Below are 15,411 nucleotides of genomic sequence, written 5' to 3'. Positions count from 1 at the left end.
AGATGCATGTAGGTCAATAATCCAGTATCGCCCCAGCCTACCTTGGCCTGGTTTGTGAACAAAATGACTTGCAGAGTAGCCATCAACCGTATTCTGCCATTCAACCAAATGCATGAGCACGTAAAAGGAGTAGAGCAGGGGTCCCTAACCTTTTTGGACCTGTGGGCACATTCGGGAATCTGAGAAACTGCTGTGGGCACCCCCACAGAATGGCTCCCATGAAGGATGTGGCTAGTCACATAATGGCTCCCCTGGGGGCTGGCTAGTCAAGAGGTGTGTGTGGGGAGAAATAGTGAGGCTAGAGGCTGGGAGGCAGGGGGAAATGAAAAGAGTTGCTTCCTGGCCCACCCAAACTTCTTCTGTCCACACAGACCTTTCCCCTTTGCTCTCGCTCTCTGTCTCTTCCCATCCTCTCTTTCTCACTCTCCACTTCCAGCCTCTAGCATCACTATTTCTGTCCCACAACTCCTTTCCTCACTGTTTCTCTCCTTTCCTGCCCCTAGCCTCCTTCTTTCTCTCCCACTCACCCCTTTATCTTGCTGGGCAGGGAGCGAAGAGCTTTGAGGGTGCTGTGTTTTTTGGACCCCTGGAGTAGAGAGTCAGGGCCATGCACGCTGGTTACGCCCCCTGCATCCTTGGGTGCACCGGCCTCACCCACCTCAGTTCAGACCTTACTGTGTTGAATCAACAGGGTCTGAAAGGGAGTTCTGCTCGTGCTGGGGAACCCTGATAAGGCAGGGTCTATGAAAGCATAAGTAAGAATGTCATCCAGTCGCCCAGTAAACAAACAAAAGGAAAAGCTCAGTAAAAAATAAAACCTGTTCCCACCTTCCAACGTTCTGCCCCAATGATTGCAAACCTACTAGGATAATGGACAGGATTTTTAAATGTTATAAAATTATTTCATTGTGTTATTAATAATTATACTGTATTAAATATTATTTGATGTTTACACACCTCCTTTTTAAAAAGTGTATTGAGCTGCCTCCATTTAAGTGGTGGATATTTGTTTTGCATGGATACTGGAACCCTCACCATGAACCCTTTGGCCCATTCATCACAAAATGGCTGATTATGAACCTGAGGCTGTAATCCTATATTCACTTACCTGGGAGTAAACTCACTGAACTCAACGTGACTAAATTCTGAAGAGACATGTATAGAATTGCACTGAGTAAACAACACCAGTTAATTCTCAGTGAGTATCTAGACTTCAGTTCCTCCACAGCTTAAGCCTTTATATAAAGCTTTCAGAAATTTTGCATCTACCTTGGGGCAGGAATTCTTTAGCATCCACCACCTATGCTCCAAATCCCCACTCACTGTGTAGTATACAAAACCAGGAGTGTCTGATCTCAGATGACACCACAACAGGAGAGACACATTCTGCTTGCTATGAGGAAGGGAGGGAGGAAGCCCCCAGGGGAAGAAAAGTCTTCGCTGCCTAGAGACCAGAGCAGAGAAAGAGGGAGAATAAGGAAAGCTCTTCACTGCTGAAATTTTTGCCTCTTCCTATCCCCACCAATTGGGACAAGGAGAAAGGAGGGCAAAAGGAGAGAGGAAAGCAAGCAGGGATTTCTGTGGCGTGGTGTCCAAACAACACATATCTTAGGACAGAGCAGAGGAGGACTAGAAAAGAGAGGGCGAAGAAAAGTTAGGGAGCAGAAAAAGAGAGGGGAATGGGGTCAGCTGTGCCTGCCCCACTACTGCTTTTGCCTCCCCCACTGCTGTACATGGGCACAGGCATGCCACAGCCAGCTCTGCTCTGAAGCAGGAGTCTCTTGAGTGGAGGTGTGGAGGCTGCTGCCCCTCTCTCCACCTCTGGGTCCTGCTCCCTCCATGGCACTGCTTTAGCTGCAGCAGCAACTGCTGCTTGCTCATTCCTCTTCCCCTCCCAGCCCTTGATGGTGCAGTTGCGATGCAGCAGGGGGCGGAGGAGAGGAAGGGTGCTCCATGGCTGGCTGGCTGGCATCCTAGCTCCTTCCCCTCATCCCTTGTGAGTAGGGTTGCCAACTGGCCAGAAATAATCAGCCTGGCTGGCTCTTGTCCCTGCAACAGAAGCTCGGTCTGTAGAAAGCAGCAGGGAGAAAATATGGACAGGAGTCTTATTACCTGGTTATATCTGGAGATAAAGTTGCTGTTAAAAGTACAGCTAGGTCAGTTCAGAAGTTGGCAACCCTATTGTGAGTGACAGAAGGTGAAGGCCAGCTGGTAGCGGCAGCAGTGGGGAGGGCTGTGGTTGGATTCTCAGAGTCATCTGGTTGGCCCCCGGACACTGGACTACATGGGCCATTGGTTTGATTCAGCAGGACTCTTCTTACGTTATGGTTGTCGAAACATATGTCTGGCTCTCAAGTTGATAGCTGCTTTCGTAATGTGACCTCATTTTTAATTTAGACTGCTGAAGGTGTGTTTCTTGGCACCAGCTATTTCTGAGTTAATACTGATGTGTTTGAGGGTGTACAGATAGGTTGACTTGTTTGGCAAACGTATAGCTGTGTTCTATTGAATAGCCATCCATGCCTTGAAGCTCTTTCCATCACACCGTCAATAATGCTAATAGAGCTTTCTGACCTGGCAGCTAAGCAAGCCAAACATTTGATCCAGGCCCATCTGTTTCCTTGCCCTCAGAACTGCCAATCTACCCATTCTGGTCTCTGTCAAGCAGTCCTCAACTGATACCTATAAATTGCAGCTGTTAAGATCATACTCTTTCCCAGCATTTCTGCCATCCTTCACTGGTTCTCACATTTCACCCTGTAAAGGTCACACTTGTCAGCCCAACCCTGAAGGCATGTCACAAAGCAAGTCTGCCCAGCTTGTTTGTGGTCATAGGTGACCAGAGTTGCCAACCAACCAGAAAAAAAGGTCTGGCCTGCTCTTCTGCCGAACAGCAACTTGCTGTGCAGAAATCAGCAGGTGAAGTTTTGCACAGGATGGGGATAAATACGATCACATTTTAATGTCTTCCACATCATGCTGCCCTCCCTCCCTCCCTCCCTCCCTCCCTCCCTTATATTTTTATACCACCCAACAGCCAAAGCTCTCTTAAAACCATGGCTACAGCAGCTGGCTGAAAAGTTGACAACCGTATTTGTGACATTCCACATCTCCTCTTTGCGATGTCTTCTTTTCCAGTTGTTCAGTAGTGTGGGCAGCCCAAAGGGCTATTCAAGGGAAAAGACAACAGGGAGCCTTTCTTGCTAGACAGGAGAAACTTTATTCAAATAAGGGCCGCTGTGGTGAAGATTCTCAGTAAGGTTTATATATTCGAGATTAAAGTGCAAAGAAGCAGTGTAGTTTAAGAACACTTGCTCTGGTTCCTTATTATACTTGGTCTGGAAAACATGGAGCTACTGCGGAAAACGGGAACACTATGATGAGTTCCTCTTCTTGACTCCTGTTACAGTAGAGGAAGAGTTGCAGTCAGAGCTGGTGTCAAGGGACCACAGGCCAGCAGGGGGGGCACTGATAAGAACAAGCAGGCTCTGTAGCCTGCTTGTTCACCTGCCTCTTGCTCTGGCTGAGACAACGGCGGGGAGAAGGAGGAGCAGTAGATTCCACTGCCTGCTTGTTTACTGCCTCTCTGCCTGGCAAGCAAGAAGGAGGTAGTAATAATGAGGAAGAGCAGCAGCAGCTGACAACAATGCTGATGAGCTGTTAGACTCACTGAGGAAGCGGGGCCCATTGAGGGTGTCTTGCCCAAGGGCCCCCCAAAACTTGAACCCTGCACTGGCTGTAAGTCAGTGGCAGAGCACCTGCTTTGCATACAAAAATCCCAGTTTCAATCCCTGGTATCTACAGGCAAGGGTGGGGAAAACTCCTGTGTGAAACCCCGGACAGCTGCTGCTGTCAGTCAGTGTAGACAGTACTGAGCTACTCAGTGGCTGGGTTCAGAGAACACAATAACCCACACAAAAGGGTTGAGTAAAGGTTGCGTGTGGATTGTCGTTGAACTGTGGGTTGTTGTTGAACTGTGGGTATTGTGTTGTCTGAAACCAGCTGGGCTAGCAAACCATGGTTTGTTAACTGTGAAGAACCCATGAAGAGAACCCATGGTTTGTTGTTGGGCTGTGAGCTGTGGGTTGTTCATGGTTAACAAACCATGGTTTGTTATCGTGGATGGATTCAGACAAGACAATAATTGACGTTTCAACAACAACCCACAATCCATACTCAACCCCTGAGTGTGGGTTATCATGTTGTGTGAGTTCAGTGATTATAAGGCAGCTTCCTAAGTACCATGAGTTCAGTGAGGCTTATTCTGGAGAGCCAGCATGGTGTAGTGGTTAGAGCGTTGGACTGGGACTCGGGAGACTTGGGTTCTAGTCCCCACTCAGCCATGAAGCTCACTGGGTGACTTTGGGCCAGTCACTGACTCTCAGCTTAACCTACCTCACAGGGTTGTTGTGAGGATAAAATAGAGGGGGGAAGGACTATGTATGCCACCTTGGGTTCCTTACAAGAGGAAGAAAGAGGGGATATAAATGTAATAATAATAATAATAATAATAATAATAATAATAATAATAATTCATTGAGGGGCAGGTCCCTAATAAGTTGCAAATACAAATTCATGGTGACCTCCTTGTCCTAGGCATGTTTCCACTCTCCACCGCTACGGAAGAACCTGACAGCCACAAAAAGCTGAGCCGCCTGCTGAACTGTGTGACAGACGCCTTGGTGTGGGTCATTGCAAAGAGCGGCATCCCTTTGCCACAACAGACGACTCGTTTGGCAAATTTGCTGATGCTGCTTTCCCATGTCCGACATGCAAGGTAAGATTCCCTCTTTGAACCCTGTTCGTGTTTTTATTTGTGGCAAGAAAGTGAGCAGGTCACTTGCCCGCACCAGTTTCAAACGTCTGTTTCTTCTTTCCTGTTTGCTTGTGAAGTCTTTCATGGAGATTTCCATGTGTTGATTGCTGATGCATCCAGTTTTCCCACGTCATCTTGGAAGTCAGGTTTGCTGCGTGAAAATCCTGCAGATGGTAATAAATAGCACTATCTAGGTTCACCAGTCTTGAAAGGGAGATCAAAGAAACCCTTATTTCATATGGTGTGACGAAAAGAAGAAGCTTAAGAACATAAGAAGAGCCCTGCTGGATCAGACCAAGGGTTCATCCAGTCCGGCATTCTGTTTACACAGTGGCCATCCAGCTGTTGACCAGGAACCCACAAGCAGGGCATGAGCACAACAGCACCCTCAAACTCATGTTCTCCAGCAACTGGTGTACATAGGCTCACTGCCTCTGTTACTGGAGGTAGCGCATAGCCATGAGGAGGACTAGTAGCCATTGATAGCCTTCTCCTCCAGGAATTTGTCCAACCCCATTTTAAAGCCATCCAAATTGATGGCCATCACTACATCCTGTGGTAGCGAATTCCACAGTTTAAGTGTGAGCTGTGTGAAGAAGGACTTCCTTTTATCTGTCCTGAATCTCCCACCAATCAGCTTCATAGGATGACCCCAGGTTCTAGTATTTTGAAAGAGGGAGAAAAATGTCTCCCTACCCACATTCTCCATACCGTGCATAAATCTGTAGACCTCTATCATGTCTCCCCTTACCCTCCTTTTTTCCAAGCTAAACAATCCCAGCTATAGTAACATTATCTCATAGGGGAGGTGCTCCAGCCCCATGATCAATTTAGGTGCCCTTTCTTCACTTTTTCCAGCTCTACAATATCTTTTTTTTAGATGTGGTGACCAGAACTGTACACACTATTCCAAGTGTGGTCACACCATAGATTTGTATATCTATGGGCAGTATGATATTGGCAGTTTTATTCTCAGTTCCTTTTCTAATTATGCCTAACATGGAGTTTGCCTTTTTTACAGCGGCTGCACATTGGGTTGACATCTTCATCGAGCTGTCCACCACAACCCCAAGATCTCTTTCCTGGTTGGTCACCGCTAGCTCAGATCCCATCAGGCTATACTTGAAGTTGGGATTTTTCCCCCCAATGTGCATCACTTTACACTTGCTTACATTGAACCGCATTTACCATTTAGATGTCCATTCTCCCAGTTTGGAGTGATCCTTTTGGAGCTCTTCACAATCCTTTTTTGTTTTAAGACCCTAAATAATTTGGTGTCATCCGCAAACGTGGCCACTTCACTGCTCACTCCTAATTCCAGATCATTTATGAACAGGTTGAAAAGCATTGGTCCTAGTACAGATCCCTGCAGGACCCGACTATGTACTTCCCTCCATTGGGAGAATTTAATTTAACCACTAAGTAAGTGCTTACTGTTCTTTAACCACTTACTGATCCATAGGAGGACCTGTCCTCTTATTCCATGACTGCTAAGTTTGCTCAGGAGTCTTTGATGAGGGACTTTGTCAAAAGCCTTTTGGAAGTCCAAGTAAACAAATCCTGCCAGATGAATCTGATCTCATTTTTTGATCAGGTCACCTCCCTTGTGGACTGTGGGAATGCTGTGGACATAATATACCTTGACTTCAGCAAAGCTTACGACAAAGTGCCCCATGATCTCCTGATGAGCAAACTAGCTCAAAGTGGGCTAGATGGAACAACGATCCGGTGGATCCACAGTTGGCTACAGAATCGGACTCAAAGAGTGCTTTTCAATGGGACCTTCTCAAGCTGGGGAGAGGTAACGAGCGGGGCACCGCAGGGCTCAGTTCTGGGCCCAGTGCTCTTCAACATTTGTATTAATGACTTGGAGGAGGAGGTGCAGGGAATGCTGATCAAATTTGCAGATGACACAAAATTGGGCGGGATAGCTAACACTTTGGAAGACAGAAACAAAATTCAAAGTGATCTGGATAGACTGGAGCGCTGGGCAGAAAACAACAGAATGACATTTAATAGGGATAAATGCCAAGTTCTGTACCTAGGAAAAAGAAACCAAATGCACAGTTACAAGATGGGGGATACGTGGCTCAACAACACTACAAGCGAGAAGGATCTTGGAATTGTTGTCGATTACAAGCTGAATGTGAGCCAACAATGTGATATGGCTGCAAAAAAGGCAAATGCTGTTTTGGGCTGCATTAGTAGAAGCATAGCTTCCAAATTGATAATGGAACCAATTACCTAGGGAGGTAGTGGGCTGTCCCACACTGGAGCCATTCAAGATGAAGCTGGCTGGACAGCCATTTGTCAGGGATGCTTTGACTTGGATTCCTGCCTTGAGCAGGGGGTTGGACTTGATGGTCTTGTAGGCCCCTTCCAACCCTACTATTCTATGATTCTATGAGCTCTCCCATTTTGGCTTGGAGGCTTCTAGCATTTGCATAAAAACACCTATACACGGTATCCCTCCCCAGATGCCTCTGGCGTGTGCATCTTTTGCTATGGGACATTGGCCGCTTTGATTAGCTATTATGTTCTACCATGTACTCCTGGCCTATTTCCTCCCCTTATACATTTGGGCAATCAAAAAGCCTCTTCATCCCTTTGTGATGATTTAACCTGAACCGGATGCCTCCCAGCTCCTGTCTGCTTTCCCCCAGGATTTAGTTTAAAAGTTGCTCTGGCACCCTTTTTATGTTTAGTGCCAGCAGTCTGGTTCCATTTTGGTTCAAGCGGAGGCAGGAGGCTGTCCCTCTTGTACAGACCCAGCTTGTCCTAAAACGTTCCGCAGTGCCTTACAAATCTGAACCCCTCCTCCCTACACCACCATCTCATCCAGGCATTGAGACTCTTCAGGTTCGCCTGTCTCGCTGCTGGCCTGTGTGTGGAACAGGTAGCATTTCAGAGAAAGCCACCTCGGTGGTCCCAGATTTCAACCTCCTATCTAGCAACCTATGCCCATCACAAACCCAGCTGTCTATGTGTCTAATGATCAAATCACCCACTACCACAAGCTCCCCGTCCCCCGGAAGCTCATCCTCGGTGCGAGAGGATATCCGTTCGTCTTCTGAGGAATGGCTCCCTCCTAAGGTGTCATTTCCCTCTTCCTCAGAGTGACACCCTTCCCCGAGACCCGCATTCTGCATGACAGCAGAGGACCTGTCACCCTGGGAGTGGGACACAGCTAATAGGTCCCTGAAGGTCTCATCCACCAACCTCTCTGCCTCTCTTAGCTTCTCCAGGTCAGCAACCTTGGCCTCAAGGGAACAAACTTGTTCCCTGAGAGAGCCAGGAGCTCATTGCACCGAGCAGACACCCACGACGTCCATCCAGCAGGTAGGTAGTCGTACATATGGCACTCAGTCAGTACATTGGATAACTCCTGCCTCTCTGCTGGCTTTCTACCTTCATAACTGTTTTTTTATTTGGGTATGTCTTCCGTGAGGAACTTAGTTGTTTACCATGAGAAGTGGGGGAAATTATTTATAGTTATTTATTTACAGTTACTTACTGTGAGTATGGAACAGGGAGGAAAGAGTCGACTGCCCTGGCGTTGCTAAATGCGCACAGGTGCTTGACTCACTGGTTTGCTGACGCTTTGTCACCGGGGCTGAGACGCTTCGTCACTAGGGCTCCTCGCACTCGGAGAGCTCTGTGCGCTGAGGGTGATGACGATGACATATGTCATGAATATGTCATGTGGCTGCATCACGGGGATGCAAGTTGGTGTGACCTGTGGGGTTGCTCTCCAGTGATTCATGCGTGCAGGGTTAGCTCAGCTTGATGCTGTAGTCTTCGAGAGATGAGCATGCATGTGGGAACTAACCCATGCTCTCTGTGACGGGGTGTGTTTGTGTGCACACACAGATGATCAATCTTAATAGTCGGGAAATCCGCTCCTTTGCGTGTGAGAGGAGGTCTTTGAAAGCCTCTGTTTTTACTTTTATCTGAACTACGTTATTCTGTTCCAGGCCCAAGCATGGGGGCTGGGGAAAGGTACATTTTCCTGGGGTCTGGACATCCAGAAGCCCCTGGCTCCATCTGCAACCCCGTTACCATGAAGAAAGAAATTGAGGCTGAAGTGTAGATTGTGCTTGAGGGTATTTATGGAAACTTATTTCCCTGCACCTATTGTCCAGATCTCGTGAGGTTTGCTGGAACCAGTCAGAAGCAGTACTAGATCAGAACAAGCCGCCTTCTGAACAGTGAATGGCTGTCCCAGGCCTTCTCTGGAACAGAGCAAGTGTGTTTGTACAGTTTGTGCATTCGTAATTTCAGAGACAAGAGATATTTGTGCTTTCCTATGTGACATGCTGTCTCAAGAACTACCTGTCCTAGCATTTCTTGTGCATAGGCAGGGCTTCTTCTATTTTGATTCACACTTGGATGCATAATGGTTGCATTTGTCACAGTTGTGGCATTTCTTCCCATAAGCTTGGCAACTCTCTTTTTGGCTTGCGTGTTTCACCCCACAATGCTTGCATTGCTCTGTGGTGTTCTCTGTTGTCCTTACATCCGGTTTCTCCCTCTTTCTTCTGAACTATATGGACAGGTTCCACTATCTGTCCTTCCAGGGCTCCAATCCTGTCTTTGGACAAGTCAGCTGCCCTGGAAATCTCCAAGTCTTTATCTAAGGTCAAGTCTGCTTCCCTCAGCAATCTCTCTCTGTCCTGTATTCCACATACTTGGATATCTCCAAAACTGCATTGGGCTGCTAACTTCTTTAAACTAGTGCAATATTCCTCAATGCCTTCCCCTATTGCTTGGTTCCGCATGAAGAAGCTGTAACTTTCCATGGTTTCATTCTTTCTGGGTTACAGTGGGCATCAAAACAACCTATTATTGTAGCCAAAGTATGCTGCCCTTGGAGAAAGTTTGCACACAGTGTCTCACTTATTTATCTCCCCCTTTCTCCAATCAAATATAGAGACAGTTTTATTTTCACAGACTCCTTTTTATCTACCATTGCAGTGCCCACATAGAGATTAAACTCCTCTTTCCAAGTTTTCCATGCCTGGGCTAAGTTCTAAACCAGCAGGTTTAATGTGCTTGGTGACTTCAGCTTTCATACTCTTTCTTTCTCATTTGGTTTCCCTGCCCCCCCCCCCCGTCATAATTTGTTTTTCCTCTGTCTAGGATTCAGGCACTGCTGCCACCATGGTTCAAATTTGGTGGTTTGTACCTTATTGAATCAGACACTCTGCTTTATAAACAAACCTTTAAGTTTTATTGAAACAAGAGGCTTTTCTACAGAGCTCTTTCAGGTGGTGGCCTCTCTGAACCCAGGCTAGAAGCAGTGGGTGTTGCCCTTAACTACTTCCAGGTGCCTCAGCAAACACAACCCATTCAGGCTAAACCCAGTAGTTCCTTTATACTGTTACAGGGCTGGCTCTAGAGCTGCAGCAAATCACCAGTAATGCTCCAGTTGTCTATAGAAATAAAAGCATGCACTCCCTTCCTTCATTTCTAGGTTTCTGTGGTTAAGGATATTTATTGGTGAGTACAACACTGGCATTCCAAGCACAAAGTAGACTTGACAAGGAGCTGCACAGACGTCGACAGAATGGTCTGGAATAGAAGCCACTCCCCTGTGGTACACTCCCATGCCACTGGGGAGAGCATCTATAAAATCCTATGCATGGATGTGCCTGATCTCGTCTGATCTCAGAAGCTAAGCAGGGTCAGCCCTGGTTAGTACTTGGATGGGAGACCGCCTGGGAATCAGGCTTCCTGCACTGAGCAGGGGGTTGGACTCGATGGTCTTGTAGGCCCCTTCCAACCCTATGATTCTATGTCTATGTCTAAACAGGGTTGTTGTTGTTGTTTTGCTTGGCACCTAAATGATAGCAGTGTTGGTGCCTGGCAAACCTCTTTTGGGAAGTCTTTTTACAGACAAGAAGGCCAGGATCTCTTCTCAATCATGCCAGGGTGCAGGACACGGAATAATGGGCTCAAGTGACAGGAAGCCAGATTCCGGTGAACATCAGGAAAAAATTCCTGACTGTTAGAGGCATACGACAAAGGAACCAATGACCTAGGGAGGTGGTGGGCTCTCCCACACTGGAGGCATTCAAGACGAGGTTGGACAGCCATATGTCAGGGATGCTGTGACTGGATTCCTGCATTGAGCAGGGGGTTGGACTCGATGGCCTTGTGGGCCCTTCCAACCCTACTATTCTATGATTCTATGACTAACCATGGCACCACTGGTGAGAAAGTTGTAGGTGAGCTTCACACCTCTGATGGAAGGGCCTTGGCAGATCTTCCTAAAGATGCTAAGCCTGTATGCTAAGCTTGTGCTGTTACACTGAGCTAGAGTGGGCGGATACCACTGGAAACAGCACTGGTTTAGATTGGCCTTGTTGTTCTGATCCAGCAAAGCAGTTCTTATGTTTTTATGGTTGCCAGCTCTCTAAATCTGCTTGTTTCATCATTGGTCTTTCCCCCTGGAAAATGAAAGAGCGTGCCCATTAATACTGCCAAATGTAATTGTTCCTAGCAAAAGGTAGATTAGTTTTAGGAGATTAGTTTTCCCTGATTCTTTTTCGGAATCTTCTGCACTACCCTTCCATGGCAATTATTTATTCTTTGGCAATGAAAGTCCACTCAGTAATTGTGTTAAAATGTTGACCTGGCGCTGGACAATTTATTGTTCCTTTTTACAACTACACATTAAAAAGATTGAATCATTATGTTAGAATGACCTAAGGAATATTGATTTTTTCCATCCGTGAAGATAGGAAATGGATCAACCTGGCTTTCAGCTTATTTTTCATATTTAAAAAACAAAACGAAACAAAACTGCTTTCCATTCGTGGCTGCTCAGAAGCAGAGAAAAACACTATTTTAAGCTATGGACTGACCAGCAGTATTGTGAAATTATTAAGGGCTGCTGTTACTTCCATCAGACTTGTAATGTGAATGTAGAATACCCTACATTAAGCAGAATGTTCATTTTTGTTACAAATAGTCCTCCACAGTCTCTACTGTATGAACAACTATGAGTTCTTAACACAAATAGCTTAAGAAAGGCTCAAAAGCAATTTAAGTCTCATGTGTGAAAATGCCCTTAGGTATTAAGGTAGCTCGTTCATACCAGGTATTACACATGCAGCAGAATGAGGTAGCGGAGTTTGAAGAGATAGAATGGATTGTACCAACACAGCACATGTGGGGGAATACCCCAAAAGTAAAAATAAAAATTCTGCAGATAGAAAATTACCACATCAGGGAGAAAGTTTCTAGTCCAGCACACTCCCTTCTGTGCTAACTAATGTTCTACTTCAAGGATGTTTGTCATGTATGGGGGCATGCAGAAACGTGATCCCCATCTGCATCTAAAGTGCTATCATGAATTTTACCCTCTTATTCTTACTTATTTGACTGTTAATAAAGTTAGTTTATCTGTGTATGTTTTACTCTTGGTTTGTTTAACAGCCACTTAGAAAAATTGAAACTGGAAACCAGTATCATGGAATTTTACATTTAGGTTGAATCTGACAGTACTGGTTTGATGATCATTTGTAGTGATTTTAGCGATTTATGTGTAACTTTGTCTACCTTTTATTTTATTTCTAACATCTTGGCTATCTTCCTTATTTATATTGTGATGACCTAGAGAATATCTATAATAATAAGAGAGGATGTGTGTCTGTCAGAACCATAGCACCAAGACTGTGAATCCGAGATACCTGAAACTTAGCGTGAATACTAATGGGATCCTAGGGGCAGTATCCAATGGGGCCATTGCACAAGTGGCTCTTCCTGCTGATTCTGTTGCACAAATGGGACCCACCACTTGTGCAACAGAGATTGCGCATGCTGCTGGTTGTTCCGCATGGACCTATGGCCTGACTGGAGCCCACCTGGAGAAGAGCCTTCAGTGTGTTGACCCCCTTTCTGTGGAACTCTCTGCCTCTGGAGGTCAGGCAGGCACCAACACTGTGTTGTTTCTGGCGCCTCCACAAAACGTCTTTATTCCAGGAGGCCCTCCTTGACTGACCAGCTACGGTTTTTATTGGTACTCTGTTTTATTTCTTTTATCTTTCTATCATTTTATCTTTATTGTTCACTAGTCTGGAATCTGTTTAGAAATGAAGTGGTATATAAATGCTGTAAATAAATAAAATAAATAAATTTAATGGAAGCCCCGAAACAAATGGAAACACTAGTTTCTGGATCGGAACAGGTCAGCAGAGCTCCCTTATCTGAGCTGCTCATTTCCAGTTGCTCCTGGAAGCACGAAATCTCTGTTGCACAAGCTGTGAGTCTTGTTTGCGGAACAGAATTGGTGCAGGTGCAGCACCTCATTGGATACTGCCCTAGGGGAGTACGCCTCGGTGTTATTTGTTTTTTTTAAATGCATTAATTCAGAAATAATTTAAATATATCCTGTTTCTGAAGCAGTACCACACTGTACCTGCATGTACTTCCCACTCCCCAGAGCATCTCTGAATAATGGCATTTTAAACCCCAGCTTCTTTCTGTCCTCTCTGATTTTTTCCACAGTAACAAAGGGATGGAGCACCTTCTTAGCATGAAGTGTAAGAATGTTGTACCAGTCTATGATTTGCTGTTGGAGATGCTCAATGCTCACACTGTCCGAAGTCACAGGAAAATGCCCATTTCAAATCTTGAGATTAGCCCGTCGGAACAAACAGAGACTGCAGATGGAGCACAACACTAATTTCATAATGACATGGAAATCCAGGGAAGTACAAGGAAAATAGATCAAGATTGAAAGTTTGGGTGTTTACTTTTAAAAAGAAGACACCTGTATCTTGATTTCTCTCTTAATATTTTAAACATTTTTATCGGACTGTATGCTAATCTTTTAAAGACTGGATTTTGTGTATGTCAGCTTAGACTATCTTGGAAAGACTGACGTAGCTGGAATTGGACAACTTGCCTATGATTGTGGCTTTATCAAATGTTGCACTTCTGGAGTGCCTTCTAAAGGAGACTGTTGAAGCGCCATATGAGCCTTAAGCTTCATGGTACTCTGCCTGAGTGACAGAGAAGCTTTTTTTCTTTTCTTTTCTTTTTTAAAGAGGAAAAGTTGGATGATGCACAAGCCAAGGATCCTGCTGCAAAAATCTGTTGGGACAGAAAACAGAAGCAACTTCTTCTAACAAGTAACTGCATGGTTTAATATGATGCTTTACAACAGTGCTTCACCATATGAGACATGCTGCACGTTACAGCAGAGAGGAAGGATCCTGTTCATATTAGAAATACATGCTGATCAACTTGTCAAGTTTACTGCAAAGAACATGAATACGTTTTTGTTTTGTGCAAATACACCTTGGATAAGCAGAGGAACATGGAGCAGGTCCTTATATTTAATTGAAAGGCCCTGACCTGGAGAGCTTATATCTGGATCCTTTTTGACAATGTGGGCTAGAAGCTTAAAAATGCCCCAGCTCTAGTTTGTGTTGACTGCTGTCTAAGCATTTGAGTGGGTGTTTTTGTTTCCTGCTATAAGCGTGCGCAATGTATTGACACTGGTGTGAAGGAATAATTATTATGAATATTCAGAATTTGTGAATAATGACCTTGTGTTTAACTACAGAGGATCAAGATGATTATGGTTATTTTACATGAATGAGAAATAGATTCAGGTGTCTGTAAATGTATTCATCCCCCAGGAGGAAAAACACAGAATAGGAGATGAGCTGTCTTTTGGTGGACCAATTAGGGCATGTCCTGATAGTGGCTTCATGCATTCCCATGTGCCAGCACATGGGCTCTACTGCTCATACACCCATAGCTCTGACAGTAGCAACGGTCTCCCTATTCACTTCAACGGAGGAGGCTACACACTAAAATGGAACTTGTGCAGAGCTGACCCTGTAGTTTCATTGAATGTGGAAGCATGCATGTGTTTTTGTTCCGTATGCATATGACATCATCATGTACATCACTCTGGAACTTGTAGAGTGAATTACAAGATGTGTGAATTTGTTCACCTTTTGTGTTAATGCACCTTGTAGAAATTGCCTGGAGCATATCTTTGAAATTCATTGGAAGACCATGGAGAAACTATATCTTATCCCAGTTGGACAATATGGACTAGAAGCTTTCCTCTTAGCACATGATATGCCCAGTGAGAGGCAGTCTCCCCCTCCCCTCTCCAGAGAGCCCCTGATTCACTATGAAATCCACTGACTATTGATGTTGCGTCTTTAGACCAACACTGGCTGATGCATCCCAAAATTTGATGTATGGGAATAAGCAGCACTGAAATTGCACATCTGATTCCATGCAGTTCCAATGATTTGCATTTGCTTAGCTACCTTAGGTTTAGAAGGTTCTTTTGAACCTTTATTTTGAGACTTACGTAAGTTGGTAATCTGTATTTATGGCATGAAGTAAAGCGAGGAGAGTAGGGGCAGTCTCCAACACTGCTGCTACGCTTACGCTATTGATGGACCAGTGGCACAAGCGACCTCTAGCAGTACACCAGTAGCGTTAATTGGCACATGTTTTCTGGGGAAGCCCATCATGCCACCTTAAGCTGTTGGGGTACTGCTAGAGGTCGCTTACACTAGTGGTATATCAGTGTTGGATACTGCCCTAGGAGCCCAGGGCAG

The 15,411-nt window shown here is 45.3% G+C and overlaps 1 protein-coding gene across 1 annotated transcript in view; it reads left to right on the top strand.

Moving 5' to 3' along the window:
- ESR2 (estrogen receptor 2) overlaps positions 1 to 13,505 on the top strand; it is a 74,436-nt gene extending 60,931 nt beyond the window's left edge. The window contains exons 7-8 of the mRNA XM_084826560.1: positions 4,597 to 4,777; positions 13,328 to 13,505. Coding sequence (XP_084682686.1) covers positions 4,597 to 4,777; positions 13,328 to 13,505 — 359 coding nt within the window. The remainder of the gene's footprint in view (positions 1 to 4,596; positions 4,778 to 13,327) is intronic.
- Positions 13,506 to 15,411: the final 1,906 nt, after the last annotated feature.

This window comes from Heloderma suspectum, chromosome 1 (genome assembly GCF_057233095.1).
Source record: "Heloderma suspectum isolate Gila_16-S chromosome 1, 16-S_ref, whole genome shotgun sequence".
NCBI lineage: Eukaryota > Metazoa > Chordata > Lepidosauria > Squamata > Helodermatidae > Heloderma > Heloderma suspectum.
Note: the sequence above shows the minus strand (reverse complement) of the source record. Positions and strands in the feature narration are given on the sequence as shown.